Source organism: Acomys russatus, chromosome 15 (genome assembly GCF_903995435.1).
Source record: "Acomys russatus chromosome 15, mAcoRus1.1, whole genome shotgun sequence".
NCBI classification, from domain to species: Eukaryota; Metazoa; Chordata; class Mammalia; order Rodentia; family Muridae; genus Acomys; species Acomys russatus.
The window spans coordinates 34,596,983-34,616,059 of record NC_067151.1 but is presented as its reverse complement, the minus strand read 5'-3'; the positions used below and the strand labels follow the sequence as shown (position 1 = coordinate 34,616,059).

At 41.3% G+C, this 19,077-nt stretch overlaps 1 protein-coding gene across 2 annotated transcripts; it reads left to right on the top strand.

Moving 5' to 3' along the window:
• The first annotated feature begins 8,501 nt into the window (after positions 1–8,501).
• On the top strand, positions 8,502–14,379 carry Pfn2 (profilin 2). Of its 2 annotated transcripts, none has more exons than XM_051157191.1 (3): positions 8,502–8,714; positions 10,695–10,887; positions 13,050–14,379. In XM_051157191.1, the coding sequence occupies exons 1-3, from the start codon at positions 8,583–8,585 to the stop codon at positions 13,145–13,147; spliced, it is 423 nt and encodes a 140-aa protein (XP_051013148.1). In that variant the 5' UTR covers positions 8,502–8,582; the 3' UTR covers positions 13,148–14,379. The 2 variants fall into 2 exon arrangements, with proteins under 2 accessions (XP_051013148.1, XP_051013147.1); XM_051157190.1 differs by lacking the exon at positions 13,050–14,379 and adding an exon at positions 12,729–12,995 and having other exon boundaries at positions 8,508–8,714.
• The last annotated feature ends 4,698 nt before the right edge of the window (positions 14,380–19,077 follow it).

Here is a 19,077-nt window from a genome sequence, read left to right as displayed (position 1 = left end):
TTTCATTGTGTAAACACACCAGTTTCCTTATGCATTCTTCGGTTGAGGGACACCTAGGTTTTTTCCAGATTCTGGCTATTACGATTTTTAAAAAATATTTTTATTTTACTGTGCATTTATGTTTTGCCTGCATGTATATCAGAATGAGGGTGTTAGATTCCCCTGAAGTTACACACAGTTGAGAACTGCCATGTGGGTGCTGGGAATTAACCCCCAGGTCCTATAGCTTTCTTATAGAACTCAGGACCACCAGCCCAGGGGTGGCCACACCTACTATGGGCTGGACTCTAGCACATCAGTCACTTATTTAAGAAAATATCCTGGGGCTGGAGATATAGCTCAGAGGTTAAGAGCACCGTTTGCTCTTCCAGAGGTCTTGAGTTCAATTCCCAGCAACCACATGGTGGCTCACAACCATCTATAATGTATTCTGATGCCCTCTCCTGGTGTGCAAGTGTTCATGCAGATAAAGCACTCATATACATAAAATAAATAAATCTTTTAAAAATACAAATCAGGTTTACTTATAGCCTGATCTTAGTTGAGGCATTTTCTTAATTGAGGCTCCCTCCTCTCTGATGACTAACTTGTGTTGACATAAACTGGCCACCACACCTGATTTCAAGTTATATACTACAGAGCCATAGGAGTAAAAACAGCATGGTACTGGCACAAAAACCAACAACAACAAAACAAATGAACAGATCACTGGAATAGAAAGCCAGCTCAGACACAAAGTCACAGGCACCTGAGTTTTTTCTATATGGATGCCAAAAAATACAAATTGAAGAAAAGGCGTCTACAACAAATGGTCCTGGGAAAGCTGGCTACCAATGCCTAGAAGACTGAAACCAAGAGCCTTAACTCCCACCCTGCACAAAAATTCAGCTCCAAATCAGCACAAGATCGGAGACCCTCAATATAGGGGCTGAAGCTTGGGAACTCTTAGAAAAAAATGTAACCAGTACATTTTCAAGCTACAGGAGTAGATAAGGACTTTCTGAATAGGACTTGGATCTCAGGAAATAAGTCCAATAACCAGTGGACCTTGTGAAACTGAATAGCTCCCATACAGAAAATGAAATTGTCAACTGAAGGGGCAGCCCACAAAATGGAAGAAATATTGCCAGATACACATCTGATAGAGCATTATACTATACAAAACCAAACAAATTCAAGAAAATAACCCAATCAAAACATGAGCTAAAGAACTAAATATACAGCTCTCAGATGAAGAAATGCAACCACCAAGACATACTTGAAAAAAATGCTCCATGTGGTATGGAGCCAAAAATACACATTTTCACTGGAGACCATTAAAAGCACCAGAGTTATTACTTTAAAATTAAAGGAACTGAAGAGATGGCTCTGCGGTTAGGAGTACTTGTTGCTCTTGCCAAGGACCTCGGTTCAACTCCCAGCACCCACATGGGAGCTCACCACCCTCTGTACCTCCAGTTCCCTGGCACCCCCAATTCCCAAGCCAAGAGATCTGTAACTTCCAGTCCAGGGGTCTGACGCCCCCTCTGACTTCTGTGGGCACTACACAAATGCAGCATGCAGACATACACATGGGCAAAAACACTCATACACATAAAGGAAAATAAATCTTTATTGAAATTTAAAAAGACACACGGGGCTGTGGAGATGGCGCAGAGGGGGAAAGCACCAGCTGCTCTTCCAGGAGCCCTAGGTTCCATTTCCAGCACCCACACAGTACCTCACAAACATCTGCAACTCAAGTCTCAGAGGATCGAGTACTTTCTTCTGGCCTCCATGGTCACTGTGTGCATGTGGTGCACAAACATACATGTAAGCAAAATATCCACATATATTAATATTTTTACAAAGAAAAACATAGTGCCAAGTATTGGTAGCAAATGAAACTTTCACATAGAAATTAAAAAAAATAAAACAACCTTCAAAATCCCCTGTCTACCAAATATCTCTAAGAAATATATTTCTTAGAGAAACTAAGGAATAATGGGGCTGGTCTGAGTGCAAATGCCAGCTGCAGCTATTAATGAGGAGCCAAATCAGGTTCATTTGTTTTGAATAAGCAGGTTCTTCAGCCCACCACCAAAAGGGTCGAAGGAGCACTGGGAGGCTAGCATGCCAGGACAGGTCGCAGAAGCAGAGGCAAATCTTGTCTGAAGTGAAGTGCCTTCATCTGAGTCTTCACATAGTAAGGAAGCAAGGTGTGGTGCCATACTCCTATAGTCCCAGGGTTTGTAGAAGCAAGAGGCTTACCATTCTAAGGACAGCCAAGTTACGTAGTAAGACTCTGTTTCCAAAAAACCTAAGGGCCGGTATGTAGTTCACCGGTCCAGTACTTGCTCAGCAGGTAAAAAGGCTTGGGTCCAATTCCCAGTACCACAGAAGCAATGAAAACATGAAGAGATGTGAACCGAGAAGCCAGTATGGATAAAGCACAGTTAGGTCAATATGCACAGTGTTTAGAGGTGGGAATTGCCAGACAGATACAGACTCACAATAACTAGGTAAGAGATGTCTGAAGCAGGGGTTCAAGTAGCCACAAGGATGACAAGAAAGCCCATGACCAGCAGGAATCATCTAAAAGTAAATGCTTAACAGTGAAATGTAATTTCAAAAATAAAAACATAAGTTTTTGGAATTAGAATTTAGAATTAGAAAAATTGGAGATCAGCAGATGGGACCATTGAAAACTAAAATGGAATGTGTAGCTAAAGAAATCACCCAGAATACAGTACTGAAAGCAAAAAGATGGAAAATATGGAGAGAGTCTTTCCTTAATAGGTATAGTCTATTTTGAAAGGAATGAAATAATATCAGCAATGTCAGCAAAGACTGATATTAAGATGTAATTAAAGATGAAGGAAAATGATCATCTGAGATGTGACAAGGACCAGTAAGTAAATAGCAGGCGTGTATGTTATAAAGTAAGTAAAGTCTGTAAATCTAAGGAATGGCCAGACAGCAAATGCTCTAAGGTTCTTGGACTGTGTGCAGAGACTCTTTAGAATATTACTTAAAGTTCTATTATGTTAAATATACACGGCAAAAATCTTTAGAGTAACACAGAGAAAATAAAATTGAGCATATAAATTCCAGAAGAAAAATTAAAAATACCTAGAAGAATAAAAGATCCTTCTCATTCACATTTCTTTCTCTTTCTTTTGTGTTTTTTTTTTTTTTTTTGTTGTTTTTGTTGTTGTTATTCTTGTTTTTTTTTTTTTTTTTTTTTTTTCTGTCTCAAGAACAGCTCTGGCTGTCCTGGAACTTGATCTGAAGACCAAGCTAGACTTGACTTTAGAGATGCACCTGCCTCTGCCTCATGAGTTCTGTGATTCAAGGCAATTGCCACTATCAAGGCTTCATACACATTTCTTTAAATGAAGAGAAAGAAAGAAAAAGCATAAAATATCACATATGTTCGATTATATGTCAGTGACTACAATGAATACAAATGGAATAAGTTGCCAACTAATGGATATGGTGTCATATTGGATAAAATGACAAAATTTAACAAAACACTATGTGAAATCTATGGAACACATCTTAAAATGTAAAGGTGGAGAAAGGTAAAAAGCAAATTAAGCTAGACATGTTTTGTTTTTGTTATTCACAAGACACATTTCAGAATTTTTCAGATTTCATGTCCAAAATATACAGATCTTCTAACTACTTTTACTTGGGAGGTGGAAGACAGGATTAGGGGTTTGGGGTTATTGTAAAGTTGGCTAAATATCAAGTCTGAGGCTTGAGCTACATGAAATCCTGTATCAAAAACAAAAACAACAACAACAACAAAGCAGAAGTTGAAGCAGAGAAAAGATATATAAGGTAAAAGCTAATGGAAAGCGCTGAGATACTTATCTTAATATTTACAAAATAAACCTTAAGACAAAGTACTATAGGAGGTAAAGAAGAAAATAAATGATAAAATCTAAATTTAAATTATCCCTGATTATTATATTACTTTTGTAATTAATATACCTCGCCTGAAATAAAATATGTGGATGAAGATCAGGTAGATTTAATCCTGAGTTTTGTAATTAGGTAATTACAGTCTGTGCTTTACTTTCTACTCAACTATTTGTCAAGTTGTATACCTATAATAGCAATTTTTGTTAGCCAAATTATTATGAACTTAAAAACTTTACATTATTTAGGTACCAATTAGCCTCTAACAGCTAATCTAAGTTGTTCTACATGAAAGAATTTTGGGGATAATGAACATAGCTAACCACCCTCCAGATTTAAATATGTGACCTACTAGTTGCTAGCCACACAACATTCTAACTCTCTGCCCCAGAGGCAGAGTCACCGCTCTCGAGACTTCTGCCAGATGCCACTGTGAAGACAGGAGAGGAAGGTACAAGTCACTGATTCTTTTTCTTATGATGATACTTCTCTGGGCTTAAGCTATATTGTTATTCCTAGGCCCCAATATTCTACCTCTACTGACACTTTTTGAGAGGTGTGACAGGCCATAATAGCTGACCTGGGAACAGACCATTGTACACATCTTGGCAATGTGCTAGGGACGTTGGCACTAAAGAAAATAGGCACAGGACACCTTTCTCATAGCACTAAAAACACAGCCATAAATGGACTCTCTTAGTATACAAACTGTAAGTTCTGTATCTGACAAAATATAATATGCACAGCTATTTAAAAATTTACCATAGGCAATTGTAGAAAAATAATACCATGTTGAAAAGTAAAACAGTAATTAAAATGCATTGTTACAGTTTGGAGAACATGGGAAAGTAGCAGGTTCTAAATTCTTATGTTTTTTTTACCCTTGATTTTAGGGGGAAACAAACAAACAAACAAACAAAACAAACCCGAGATGCAATTACATTTTTGTTTTTTGCAACATACATTTTAGAATTTGTAGATAAGGACTTCCAAAATACTCAGCATGTTTCAAGCCAACAATAGTATAAGTGAAATAATAAAGTCTAGAATTAAAACCTCCAGAGAGGCACTGAGGTCCTTGCACTCACAGATAAGCATTAGTGGAGACAGGAATGTTAAGCACACCGGGCTGTCCCTTCAAAGGGAGGAATGCACAGCCTGTTTTCCACCTAGAAGGCTGGGAGCAGACATGGCTGATAGCCTAGTGACCTTTGAGCTATCTGTGTGGCTGAGAACACACCAGATCTTCCCCTCGATTCTTATCACGAGCTTGTCCATCTATATAATCCATCTTTACAGAAGACTGTACCATGTACTTTGTGAGTTTTGAGGTAGTTATGGCTTAAGCTTTATTGTGCACATGGAGTTGAGTTATTTATCACCAGGAATTTTCCATAAAGTTGTGGTGTGGTTAAATATGCCTAAAATAAACTACTCAGGGTCAGACTCTCAAAATTTGAACCGACAGCAGCAGCTATTGAGTCATGTTAAACAGAAGTGCCTTCTTCCCTCCAGGGGACGCATTAATTCTGGTGGGCACCCCACTCCTACCGCCCCCACACCAGAGTAATAAACAAAACATAGTCCTATACTTCTGTAAATTATCATCTTCTCATCTTAATGTTTAAATTTACTAGATTATAGAATACATAAATAAAGATGACAAGTTCTAAACATTTTATCATTTTATACATTTTCACAAAGTAAGCATATCCATTTTACTGGCAAATTGTAGTCTCCATTAACTTGACAGGTCTCACTACATAGGGCTGGCTAACCCATAGCACTATATGTAGACATGGCCTCAAATTTAAGAGTTCCTCTTAAGTCGGCCTTCCTAGTGCTGGTATTAAAGACATGTGACCCACCTTTAATTTTAATTTTTATTTATTTCTTTTAGCATTTTATTATTTTTTTACTTTTACATATATATTTATATCATTAGACATATATATATATTAAACTAAGAACCACAAAGCAATTAGTAATTATATAAATGTTACATTCATAGTGTTTTGCCTATTTGTATTTGGCAATCTTAGAGAAAAAGTCTTTCCTATCTTGGTGAGTTTACAATTCTGAATGTAAATCAATATCTATCATATCTCATCTCTATCAACTTAAAACATCCATCTAGACCTAAGCAACTTAACCCCTAAACAACTAAACTTAATTGTAAAACTAAACTATCTGTTCTTCAACCCCATCAGAGACTTGAGAAGAAATAAAATTAATTAACTGAGTAAATCTTTAATTTTTAAAAATGATTTATTTTATGCATATAGGTACTTTGCCTGCCTTCATACACATGTACACCACACACATGCCCAGTGCCATGGGTCACCCGGAAGTTACAGATGTTGTGAGCTGCCATGTGGGATCTAGGAATTGAACCTGGGTCCTCTAGAGGATAACCCAGTCCTAAACACTGAGCCACTTCTCAACCCATCTTTAGTTTTTCAAATAGATATTTTTTTTGTATGTACTTTTTTGTTTGGTTGTTTGGTTGGCTGGCTGGTTGCTTTTTCAAGACAGGGTTTCTCTGTGTCGTCTTGGCTGTCTTAGAATTCACTCTGTAGACCAGGCTGGCCTCGAACTCAGAGATTCCCATCTTTAGTTTTTAAGGTGATAATAAAAGTTAAGAAATGAAATTAAAATGGTTGTGCTACAAAAAGGCAGAATGGTAAATAGGAAGCAGCAAGGGCAGTTAAGTCACAGTTGCAGAACTGGATAGATTCCTTTCTAATGAGCAGAACTCTCTATCGCCCAAACACAAATAAACATGCTGCCTCAACCGGGAAGCTGACCAACCTGTAAATGGCCATACTCTTATCCTACTTGTGGTGGAGTGACTGAGACTGGCCCCCAAAGACTCATGTATTTAAATCATTAGTGATCAGAGAGTGACACTACTTGATAAGAATAGGAGGTGTGGCCTTACTGGAGGAAGTGTGTCACTAGAGGTGGGCTTTGACATTTCAATAGCCCAAGGCAGGACCAGTGGCTCTCTCTTCCTGCTGCTTTTGGATCCAGATGTAGAACTCTTAGCTACTTCTCCACACCATGTCAGCCTGTATGTTGCCATATTCCCCGCCATGATGATAATGGACTAAACCTCTAAAACTGTAAGAGAGCCTCAACTAAATGCTTTCTTTTCTAAGAGTTGCTGTGGTCATGGTGTCTCTTCACAGCAATTAGAACATAGGATATTAATTTTATTTTTTTTAAAGTTATTTATAAAGCACAGCAAGGTTATTATAAAATTACCAATGGATTCCATAACTTTAAAATTGACAACGTGCAATATATTGGTGCTTTCTTTCCCTTAATCGGCAAGTAAGGTTTGTCGTCTAAAACTGGTCAGTGTTGGGGAACATCTGATTCTGGGTCTAGACTCAGCACCTAAAGTTAATAAAGACGTAGGAAAAAAGTTCAGAGACACTTAACCATTTTCCACCCTGTTAAATACAAGTCTTCCTCAGATTTGGATTCTGAAACGTTTTTGTCATCTAGAAGAGTGAGCCTCAACCTGTGGGTCACAAATCCTTTGGGGTTGCATCTCAGATAATTACATTATGATTCGTAACAGTAGCAAAATTACAGTTATGAAGTAGCAACGAAATAGTTTTATGGTGGGGGTTACCACACATGAAGAACTGTATTAAAGGGTCACAGCCTTAGGATGGTTGGGAACCACTGGTCTGTTGAATAAATCCTTTCTCTGTTATTCGTGTTTTTTTTCATCAACGTATTCAACGCACAGTAACTTTCCAGTTACCAAGTGCACACAAGTCTTTTTGTTTAGAATTTCTGGACGATTGAGCCCCCACGCATGATTAGTAGCACTGAGTTCAGGGCAAAGGCTCCACAGAACCTGGGGCTCCTGGTACTCAAAGGAGGCAACAAAGAGCACAGAGCTGCGCTCCGCTGCCACTGCTCTGATTTCTGGAGCATGAGGGCGCAGCCGGCCAAGGTCTTCTCGGAGACACCTCCCCAAGTGTGGGCTACCCCCACTGGCCGTTCCCACTACAAAGGGTAAACCCTCCGCATCCCGTCACCACGGCAACCCAGCCACCCGACACCAAGGCTGTCAAGACCGCGTCCAGAACCGGCGCAGGAGGTGTGCGCACCGTGGCCGTGCCCCCGGAACTCCCGGAACCCCACGGTTCACATTCAAATCGCCTCGCTTGGCCAGAGGCGCGGCCACCAACACCGCCGCCGCCGCGCCCTAGCCGCCCACCCGCTCGCCTCCCGCACGTGTCGGCAGGCAGTGATTGTCCCTGGCGGTATCCCTCCGCGCCCCCGCCTCGGCTCCCCCCCCCCCCGCCCTTCCCGGGACCCTCGCCGGCTGCGCTGCGGAGGGATCGCACGCACGCGCGCGCACGTCCCGCCGGCCGCGGAGAGCTTCAGGAGCTGCGGTGAGAGTCAGCCGTCGCCAGCCCCGTTGCCAGCGTCGTTCAGCCGCCGGCTCCTGAGCCCCGCGGCCGCGGCCGCCCGGCGCTCCCCGCTGCGGATCCTATCCCCGCCCGCCGCAGTTCCCCGGAGAGGGGCGGTCGGTGCCTGCGCAGAGCCGCCTCCTCCCCGCCCCCGCCCCGCCTCCGCTGCCGCCGCCGCCGCCGCCGCCGCCGCTGCGCCTCTGCTCCTGCCGTCCCCGCTGCAGTGCGAAGGGCTTGAAGATGGCCGGTTGGCAGAGCTACGTGGATAACCTGATGTGCGATGGCTGCTGCCAGGAGGCCGCCATTGTCGGCTACTGCGACGCCAAATACGTCTGGGCAGCCACGGCCGGGGGCGTCTTCCAGAGCATCACGGTGAGGCCCGGGGGCGCGGAGCCGGCAGGTGTGCGACGGGCCTCTGAGGAAGGGACGCCGCCCGTGAGGAAGAGGGGGGGATGCGGCCGAGGCTGGGGGAGAGGGTGCTGCCGACTGCGGGAGGGGATGCGGCCGGGGCCCCGGATGCCGGCGGCAGAGGCTGGGGATGCTACCCGAGGCCGCGCGGGGGCGGGGCGGCCGGACTCTTCGCCCCGGCGGCGCCCCGGCTTGCGGCTGCCAGGGTGGAGGAGGGGATGTCTCCCCGGGAAGGCCCCTAGGCGTTCGGGGGAGCCCGGCGGTCTGCAGTACGGGGCCCCCCGGGTGTGGGCGGGGGTCCTAGCGGCAGGCTAGCCCTGGCGCGGCGGAGAGCGCGGGCTGCGGGAGGCGGCGGTGGCCGGTCCCGGGAATTAATGGAGTGACTTTGCGTAGGCTTGCGGGTGTCCAGGCCTCCCAGGCTGGCGAGAAAGGTACGCGGACCACGTAGGTGGAATCGTGAATCTACTTCAGCTCTGGCTCTATAGTTTTTTTTTTTTTCCTCCAAGATGGCGAACTGCCATTGATTTCTCTTCTCCACCTATAGAGATTCATCGATATACCGTTATCCCCAGTTACGCAACATAGCTCTAAAAAGGGGGTGGTTTAAGGGTGATTTAAAAAATAAAAATCTGGGAAGTCGAGGAGGGGGTGACACTTCTCCAAGGGACGGTAGTAAAGAACTAATACCGATTTATGTTTCACGTTACCTCATTTTCATGTGACTTGACGGCTTTTGACCGGGTTGCCACACATTTGGGGGAATATTCGTCATTCAGCCTCTATCACTGCTTATTGTTATGCCCATTTCTATGCAAGGCTCTTCCTTAAAAATCTAACACCAGTATCAAGTACAAAACCATTCCCTTCATTTTCTTTAGCCCCACACTCCCGCTCCGTTCCCATCACATAGCAAAATTCAAGTTCCATATCACAGGTGCTGAGCATTTTACTACTTAACATGGATTAACACATTAGCGTAGATTCAGCCCTTGATAGGAGGTGCTCTCAGATCCCCTGTCCCCGGTATGGGCGGACTACAAATCCTGTAGCGAAATGACATTTGGCGATCAACTTTTTTTTTTTTTTTTTTTTTTTTTTTTTTCTGCAGTCCAGTCTTTGTGTGTGAGTTCCCGCTGTCTGGCTAAGAAGATTGCGGGAGTGTGTGCATGGAAATGGCTGGGGCCTGCTATGACTCTGCAGTTCTGATGGGGGCGACGCCTTCCTTCTTATCCATGGAATGTTAGAATGAATGGGCTCTCTTTTCCGGTTCTGGGCTATTTCACTTTCTTTACCAGTGCCCCTCCATTTTCTCTATAGTTTTTCTATTGCCTACTGCGGTGCTGTAGAAAGAATCCACTCAGCATTTGTCCAGAAAGAAAGCGGATAAGTGAATGAAAGGGCAGGCAAGTTGGAGAGAAAAGAGTAGTGGCTAGAAAAATAGGAGGGAAATACGAATTGGGAAATGTGCCAGGGTGTGGTGGTGATTGGGGTTCATACACACTACTAGGGATATTTCAAGCTGCCCCAAAGCAGAGAAGTGAGCAGGCTTGTCTGGATAGACTTTTACCCAACTTTAAATTTGGTGCACCATGACTAATGTGGCTGCATACGATAGGCAAGCTGTTGGAAGAGCTTATAGCTGAATCTTTACAATTACATAAGCACCTTCAAGTACCACCTGACTTGATATAGTTTATAAATAACTCGTTTTCAGTTTGTACCTAGTGTCAACTGCCAACTATTTAGAGAGACTCGGTGTATGGTTGTATACACTGGCTTTTATTTAGCAGACCTCACTACTAATTACAGAAGCAAACGAATGTGCAAATCATGTAATTGTAGGAATAGGCAATAATGCGGAAAAGATACCTTGATTTTTATATCAGCACACAGTTTGCTGTATCAAACTGATTAATTTTTTTTTCTTCTGTTTTGGGTGGCCAGCCAGGAGAAATAGACATGATTGTAGGAAAAGACCGGGAAGGTTTCTTTACCAACGGTTTGACTCTTGGAGCAAAGAAGTGTTCAGTGATTAGAGATAGTCTATATGTTGACGGTGACTGCACGATGGACATCCGGACAAAGAGCCAAGGCGGGGAGCCCACATACAATGTTGCCGTCGGCAGAGCTGGTAGAGGTGAGCAGTTCTTTGTGTGCCTAAAAGTTACATGCCATATACAACTTGAGTTTCTTTAATGGTTTAAATTCAAAAGTGGTTCATACTGGCTCTTAAGGTGGTTTTTGTGAACTGCTCAGCACTGAAGGGAGGTACTGCTTTCGGCTTGTCCACTGCACAGTTGTTGCCAGTGCTTCTTCACCCTGACTTATTTTAAATTATTAGTGTCAACTTTTCATCTTCAACTTTAGTAAACCTACAACTAAAAAATTACCTCTTACACAGTCCAACATGGTATAACCCTGTGGTATATATGATTGTTAAATTGTCCAAGTCACTCAGTTGTTTTTGACTCTAATTAGAGTCTTTACTTGTGGATCGTTCATGTTTGTTTAGATTGGAAATCAATTCACTGCTCATCATAAAAAAAAAAAAAATGCATTGGTTCATTTTATTCTCCCAGGAACATTTTTGGAGAGAGAAATAGATGAGAGTTAAGGCATACATTCTCTATTTACTGAATTACTTCCAAAGAAGGAAATTTCAATTTGAAAAGTAGGAAACTACATGCAGTTTACATACTTGGCCTACAAACTCTGACTTGGTAAGAAAAATTCTGGTGTCAACATGGATTAAGGAAATACTTCAAAGAGAACTTCTGAAATTGAAGTTCACTCTGACATCTCACTGATTCATAAATACATGGAAATGTATTAACTTGTATAACTGCCTCATTTGGCAAAGTAGGCACATAGAAGAACTCTGCCGTGTGAAGACACATGAACCCACAGTGAACTATAATCTAATGCTGCAGGGCTCTGATTGACATGTGATTTGTTTATGGGTTTCCATAAAAATGAGATTAATTTTAAAACAGACAAATCATGTTTCAGATGCTTCCAGATACATAGTTTTTTTTTTTTTTAAATGCAACAGCTGAAGGGCTGGAGAGACGGCTCATTGGTTAATAGCAATGATCTGTCTTCTATAGAACAGAGGTTCTAGTCCCAGCATACACACAGCAGTTCACAGTTGTCTGTAACTACAGTCCCAGGGCCTCTGATGCCCTCTTCTGGCCTCCAACAACACCAGACACACATGGTATATATCTACATGACAAAACACCCATATGCATTTAAAAAAAAAAACCCACACAGAAAGCCAAATGATAATTTTATACCAAAGAACACTACTGACATCTAGTGGCAGTGACTACACTTGACACACACCTGCACACATATTTGAGGGTAGACCTTTGAAGTCCACTACAGAATTAGGTGCTAGAAACAGTAAACAGGTTTTACAATTTTTAGTTGAGAAAACAATTAGCAAAGGAAAGTATCTGTATAAGACAAATACCATTAATATAGCATTTTCCAACTAGCAGTTAAATTTCTGTTTAAAGTTTGGTTTTCATTTTCCTTTGGAAGTAACATGTTTACTCATAGCCACATGTGTAAGATAGTAGCTTGTATTTATCAAACACATCAGATTTGGGGAGCATATGTAAATGAAAAATACAAAATTTTTAAAATATATTTTGGGAGATAAATTGTGAAATCAGCCAGTGTTTTTCCCTAGGAGTCAAGGTAAATCATTTTTCTCCTAGCTCTCATAAAGACTCCTTTATGGAACTTAGCTGTTGTACAAAGGGGTTTCCTAAGTATATCCACACTATGCTTTGGTTCTAGTGTATTACGAGCCTGAAAGCTCTCCATTCTAGAGACATGATGATTTCAGTGCTTGACAGTTCATGGAAACTAACTTAATGTTAACTTATTAATAGGGTTCTATCTGCTTAAACTTATGTGATTTTCTTGATTAACACTTCTTTTGAAACACTTTTCTCCTTTTTCTTTCAGTCTTGGTCTTTGTAATGGGAAAAGAAGGGGTCCATGGAGGCGGATTGAATAAGAAGGCATACTCAATGGCAAAATACTTGAGAGACTCTGGGTTCTAGCTGCTAGGCAGACTGTTAAGTATTAGGGGAAAATTGCTCTTAAATTTTCCTAGCTGTAAGCTTAAGTCTTAATTCTGGAAATTTTATTAGCAATGCAGGGTGATGGGATATGAACCTGTGTCTCCTTTGTATCCCTCTGTTGGTGGGGAAAGGTGTCTTTCTTTCTGCCCCTTCCCCTTAAATAATTGTGTTCACTTTTGTTTTGTTTCCCTGTGTACTCCAGCATTGGTTATAGTCATGGGAAAGGAAGGTGTCCATGGAGGCACACTTAACAAGAAAGCATATGAACTCGCTTTATACCTGAGGAGGTCTGATGTGTAAGCAGCCTCTCCCCATCTACTTATCAACTGTCTTCATCACCACCCCAATTATGGTCACAGTGCTGCCAGATAGTAGATGGTAGCTAGTTTTTCTTTACCTATTTTCTAATGTCATGATTCCCAAAGGGTCATTTGTATGTTAGCCACTGTGTATAACCAACCTTTATCTGGCATCATAATTGCAGCACAATAATGATTTGCATGATATCTTGAAATTGGGGAAGGGGGCATGCCAAGTTGGGCATCACTTTGTCTTAGCAATTAATGGGATACTGATTACTAAAATAAGTTAATATTAAGCAAGGTGCCGGTTGTACAATCTCTAATTTGATCAATGTCTTTTCAGCACTTTGAGCATTTACTTGGCTCATTTAGTCTTCCTTTTGTAGAGCATGGTTGGGAGGAAAAAGTGCATGCATCTTTACTTCACTCCTTTCTCATCCCCTCCCTTCAAACATGAGATATTTGGTTTGCTTCCATTCTCTTTGGTGTAGTGCCTGGTTTATTTAACCTAATTAATACCTCCTGTGTTGATGAGCTATTGCGAGTTGCAGTGATTTACTTTTAATACGGTGATTGCACTTGAGACAGACTATTTGTAGTGTCTATAGGACATGAAGAGTGCACCTGTCCTAGCACAGGCACTTCCTCCCATGACCTTACCACAGTAACGATACTGATCAAATTCCCAGGGACATTCTGTCATTGCAGTAGCTCAGACTGTCTTTTCTTTGCACACCAGCTGTACTCTGAGTGAAATTGTAAAAGGCTGCCATTATGGGTATTAGGTATCCCAACATAACCATCTGGAGTGTGTCCAGTTTATTTTTCATAGGACCAATTTTTATTTGCAGCTTAGGTTTTTATATGAAGTTGCATTATTGTGGACTTGGCTGTCTTGTGATGTATTTTTTTCATATGTATCCTGTGCCATACTATTGTTAAAATGAACTGTTGCTATTGTGAGATGGATTTCCTTTCGAATGGCACTACTTTAGGGACATTCTAGTATTTGCTTCTATTGTTTGGGCATTGTGGATAATGTACAGACTTAAAAACAAATCTTGTTGCTGATTTGTCCATTTCTTTCCCTGCACTTTGTTACATCTGGGATACAGTCTAACTCATCTGATTTAATATGCATTTAAAAAAATGCCATAACTATTAAACACCTTGTTTACAGACAGATGAAATAAATTTATTCCAACCAAATATTTTATAGCCTCCTGTTGTTATTATAAATTATAAATTGTTGGTTTTACTGTCACTGTTGATTTTAAAGAGTGGAGTAGGGTGGGGTGGGAGGTTCTTGGTTTGTAGCCCTTGTTGGCTTTAAACTCAGAAGACTCCTACCTGAGCTGACAAGGAAATGTAAGGAATAGGCAGGCTCACCTGCAAGCGTATAGAAGCACCTACAGATTTCTTTTCATTAAACTTTGCTGTGCTTTAGGCTTTTGATCATTCTTTCTATGCTCATCCTCAGACTTACATGAAGAAAACTAACTGGCTAGGAAATTGTTATGTTGGTCTCGTGATGTGAACTCAATCGCATAAGCAGTAAGAGGCCGCAGGGGCAAGGAGAGTTTCTGAGGAATCCATTATCGAGGGTTCTTCTAGAGCAGCTGTCAGTGACTTTAGATTTGCACTCTGCTAGCGAGCTGACGTCAGCAAGTAAGAAGCCGTTCTCCGGGCAGAGCTCAAGAGAACCCGAGACTTCTGCATATTCCAGTTTTCAGAGTAATGTGTTGACCACAGCTAAATATTTTAGTCCTACAGTTTGTAAAGTAAATATTTAAGTTGAAGACTATGGAGACACACCATTACTACAAATTGTCAAGCAGAAACAGCAGGAAGTCCTCAAGTTATTCTAAATGAAATGGGGGAGCTGGGCCATGGACTCCAGGATTCTACCTTATAAATGGAGAGTCCACAGACCAGAAAATACATGTTTAGAAATAACCAGTGTGGTGTATATCAATTGACCTGCAAACTCCATTGAGAAAGAATGGGTTAGGGAATAGGAATTAATCTTTTCCTTACTTAAAATATACTGTACATAATGAAATTTTCTTTTACAAGTTATGAGGCATTAATTATAAATTTTATTTACATATGAGATATAAAATATTTAGAATGTAGAAATCTGGGTCTACTTTGGTACATAAAAAGATCCTAGGAATTAAAAAACAAAATCTTGTATCAATCTTCATTAAGAATAAAGGGTGGGCAAATGAAAATTCAGTGAGGTGATGATTTGAGAATTTTGAGTAATTACTCACATTATAGTGAACCAAACAGTGAAAACCTTAATGAATGCACCTGTAAATCACAGTGTATGTTGAACATGTGGTAAAGGGAGACTGTCACACTGAAATAGTAAAGATATAAGTCATTGGTTCCTGCTCACAATTTCAATAAAAATATACTTAGGGAAATGTATGTGGTATGTGTGTTGTATCCCATGTCTATTTTATTATTTACTTAGTGCTGAAGGTTTAGCATAAGGAAATGGAGCTATATAAATTTGTTTATCAAAATGCCCATCACACTTAACATTAACCAAACTTGAAAGCATAAGGTTGAGTATGTCTTTTAGAACAGTTACAGTGAGAAGACAAGATGCTGCTGTTGCTGCTGGCCTAGCTGGGCATGCTACATAGTGTGTGAATACTTTACACTTCTACTTTGAAGGCAGATAGTCCAGGCACAGTTATCCTTGGGCTGTGTTTTCAGGTGACTCTCTTGAATCCCAGTGTTTTATGCTTATAATTGGAATTTTTAATTAGACCCTTTAAAGTGGATTTTAATATTATTTAATGCCATAGTTTTAAGAGCTTAAAACTGATGGGAGCAGATGCAGAGGCCCACAGTTGAACACTAGGCAGAGCCAGGGGAACCCCACAGAAGAGGGAGGGGCTGTAGAAGCCAGAGGGGTCTTAAGACACCACTAGAATACAGTCCGCTGAATCAACCTAAGCAGGGCTCATAGGGACTCACAGACACTGAAGTGACAATTACAGACCCTGTATAGGTCTGAGCTAGGTCCTCTATATAACATGTTATATAAACATATAAAGCATGTTATCGTTAATCAGCTTAGTGTTTTTGTGGGAATTCTGTGGGGAGGAGGGTTGACTCTGACTCTTGCCTTCTCTTGGAACCCTTTTCCTCCCACTGGTTTGCCTCATTCAACCTTGATTGATGAGGGTTTGTGCCTAGTCTTACTGTAACTTGTTCGTTTTTGGTTGATATCCCTAGGAGGCCTGAGAGAAGAATGAAAGGGGAAAAGCTTAATAGCTATAAACCATGAAATGTAGATTTTAAGTGAATATTGAGAACAAACACCAGCCAGTCGTAGCAGTGCTTTTGATCCAGACGAACTCCTAATTTAAATGTAAAAGAACCAGATCCTTGTTCTGAGCTCTGGGTTAAGGACTAAAGGCAGTCACAATCTCATATGTAGCCATGGACGTAGTGACTCAGCTATGCACTTACCGGGAGACAGTGACCTTAGTTAATCTTTTTATCTTAGGTTAAGTGAAACAGTGCAGATGACATAACAGGTTTAATAGTTAGGAGTATTTCCAGAGGATGGGAATTCAAGTCCCAGCAACCACATGGGAGGCTTACAACTGTATGTAACTCCCATCCCAAGGGATCCAACACCCTTTCCTGGCCTCTCCAGGTACTGTATGCACACAGTGCACAAATGAAGGCAAAACACCATGCACATTTCTTAAAAAGCTAAAAAAAAATAAATCCATAAAATTATGTCACATTTTAACTTCTACCTATTTACCATGGTAAAGTGTTTTTTTCCAGCCTCTGCTTTATCTTAAAGGAGTAGGAAAATGACAGTGTCATTAGTGTATGTTGAGTTGACCCTTTTACTTTAAAAAATCTAGATAACATTTTGTGTTTTTATTATGCATACAAATTTACATTTTTACAGATACTAGTGTTGTCATTGTTATGACTTTAGTTTCTTCTGTTTTTCTTATATAGTCTAAATTTATAACAAAGTAGTTTATGGAATGAGAAGGTATATTTTGAAAAATCACATAGGTATAAGTATTTGATCTAATTTGAGTAGCATTTTCCATAATAATTAAAATATTTCCAGTAAAAGTATCAATAGAATGCTATGAACCCTAATTTAAAATTCTAAGGGCTTGAATACTTAAGCTTTTCCTCAAAAGATGCCTACTTAGGTTAACTGTGACACTTTGTGCTGTCAGTTCCAAAGGCAGAAAGGTTGCATTGTGGGTACAGTTCTGCACAAGGAGACCAAAGCTCTGGGATGTAGTTATTGTCCTTTGCTGGTTCAAAGCGATTACTATAACCCTGTGGATTGACGCAGCCTTCCTTCATGCATGACTGTGGGTCTTGTCAAGCTACCAACAGCTGGCATGCACGTTCAGTTCTGGATGGTTATATCCAGGTGACGGCAACAGATCCTGTCATCTTTGTTACCTACACACACATTTAATTGGCTCAAGTCCACTAAGTACATTAGTCTTGAAACCAAATAGCCTCCTTATACATTTTCTATCCCATTTATTCATTTTGAACTGATGGCTTGAATTCTTTGAATCAGTTTTCAGATTGCCTGAAGTATATTTACATACTAATTTTGTACATTGAGCACAAGTCTTTTTTTTTTTTAAGAGACCTCCAAATTTGAAACTTAAGTCATTGTACAACTTATTTTGAGGCAGGGTCTCACATGAAGTCCTGCCTCTTCCAGTGCCATGTCCAGCTAGCTTTCTGAATTGCAACTTACTTGTGCCTGGTATGAGGCCTGCTGCACATGGAGGAAAATGTGCCTGGTTCTGTAAACCTGGCCAGAAGCTCATGGCTGGGGAGATCATGCCACTGAAGAAAAGTATACCTCCTCCAGCACTGTTGATTGCCAGCAGTCCCTCAGGGAGGGGCGGAGCTCCATGGGCTCCCTCCTCCAACCAGAATAAGATGTTGACGGGCTAGGCTGGTGCAGACAACCACAGCTGCAGTGAGGTCATGATTGTGATGGCCATGTTATGGCCAGAAGTCATCCTTTTGCTTAGCTTCTACCATTCTCTGGCTTTTAACATGCTTTCTACACGCTCTTCCGTGATGCACCCTGAGCCGTGAAGGAAGTGATATTAGCCATTCCATTTAGAACTGAGCATACTTTTGGCATTTAAAGGGTTTTTAAAGGCTTCTGATGAACACATCTCCCGGAGCAGCACAAACAGGAGTATTTATAAGCCAATTTCCTAACATGACCATAGAGTAAAACAATAGCAGTAGGATGTCCACAGGGCCTGTGATCTCTCTATCCATGGGCTCCTGACCAGGTTGATAGAACCAGGCACAATCTCCTTATGCAGCAGGCCTCAGGCAGTTGGTATCCTCATACCAGTCGGAACACTGTCTCATAAGTGGACACATCTTGCCTGGCAAGTCATTAAGGCAGCTTTCAGGATTCATAGCTGAGTAACACCATTAATGGCATTTCTTACACAGCAGCCTGCATAGCACCTTCTGGCACCATGAAGGCTAGCAACAGGAGGGAATCTTCCAACTGGGCTCCAGCCTGATTTCTCTCTATCTTGTGGCCAGAGTATGTGTTATCTCTAGCAGTAGTCTTAATCAGGTTCAGGTTGACAACTAAGATCGCTATCAATGACCTTGAATTGTTTGAGCCCCCTCCCCAGTCAACAGTTCGTAGGAGGTATCCCATACTCAGCACTGAGATTTTTGTTTAATAATCCATGGCTTTGGGAGAAATATTAGCCATCCATAGATGCCTAAAACCAAACTTTTTCCTTTTTAAAATAACCTCATATACACGTATCCTCCATATGAGTTTCCTATATAGCCTTAGTTTTGGTTATCATCCACCCTCCTCTTCCCTCTTCTCCTACCCCTCTTCCTGCTCAGACCTTC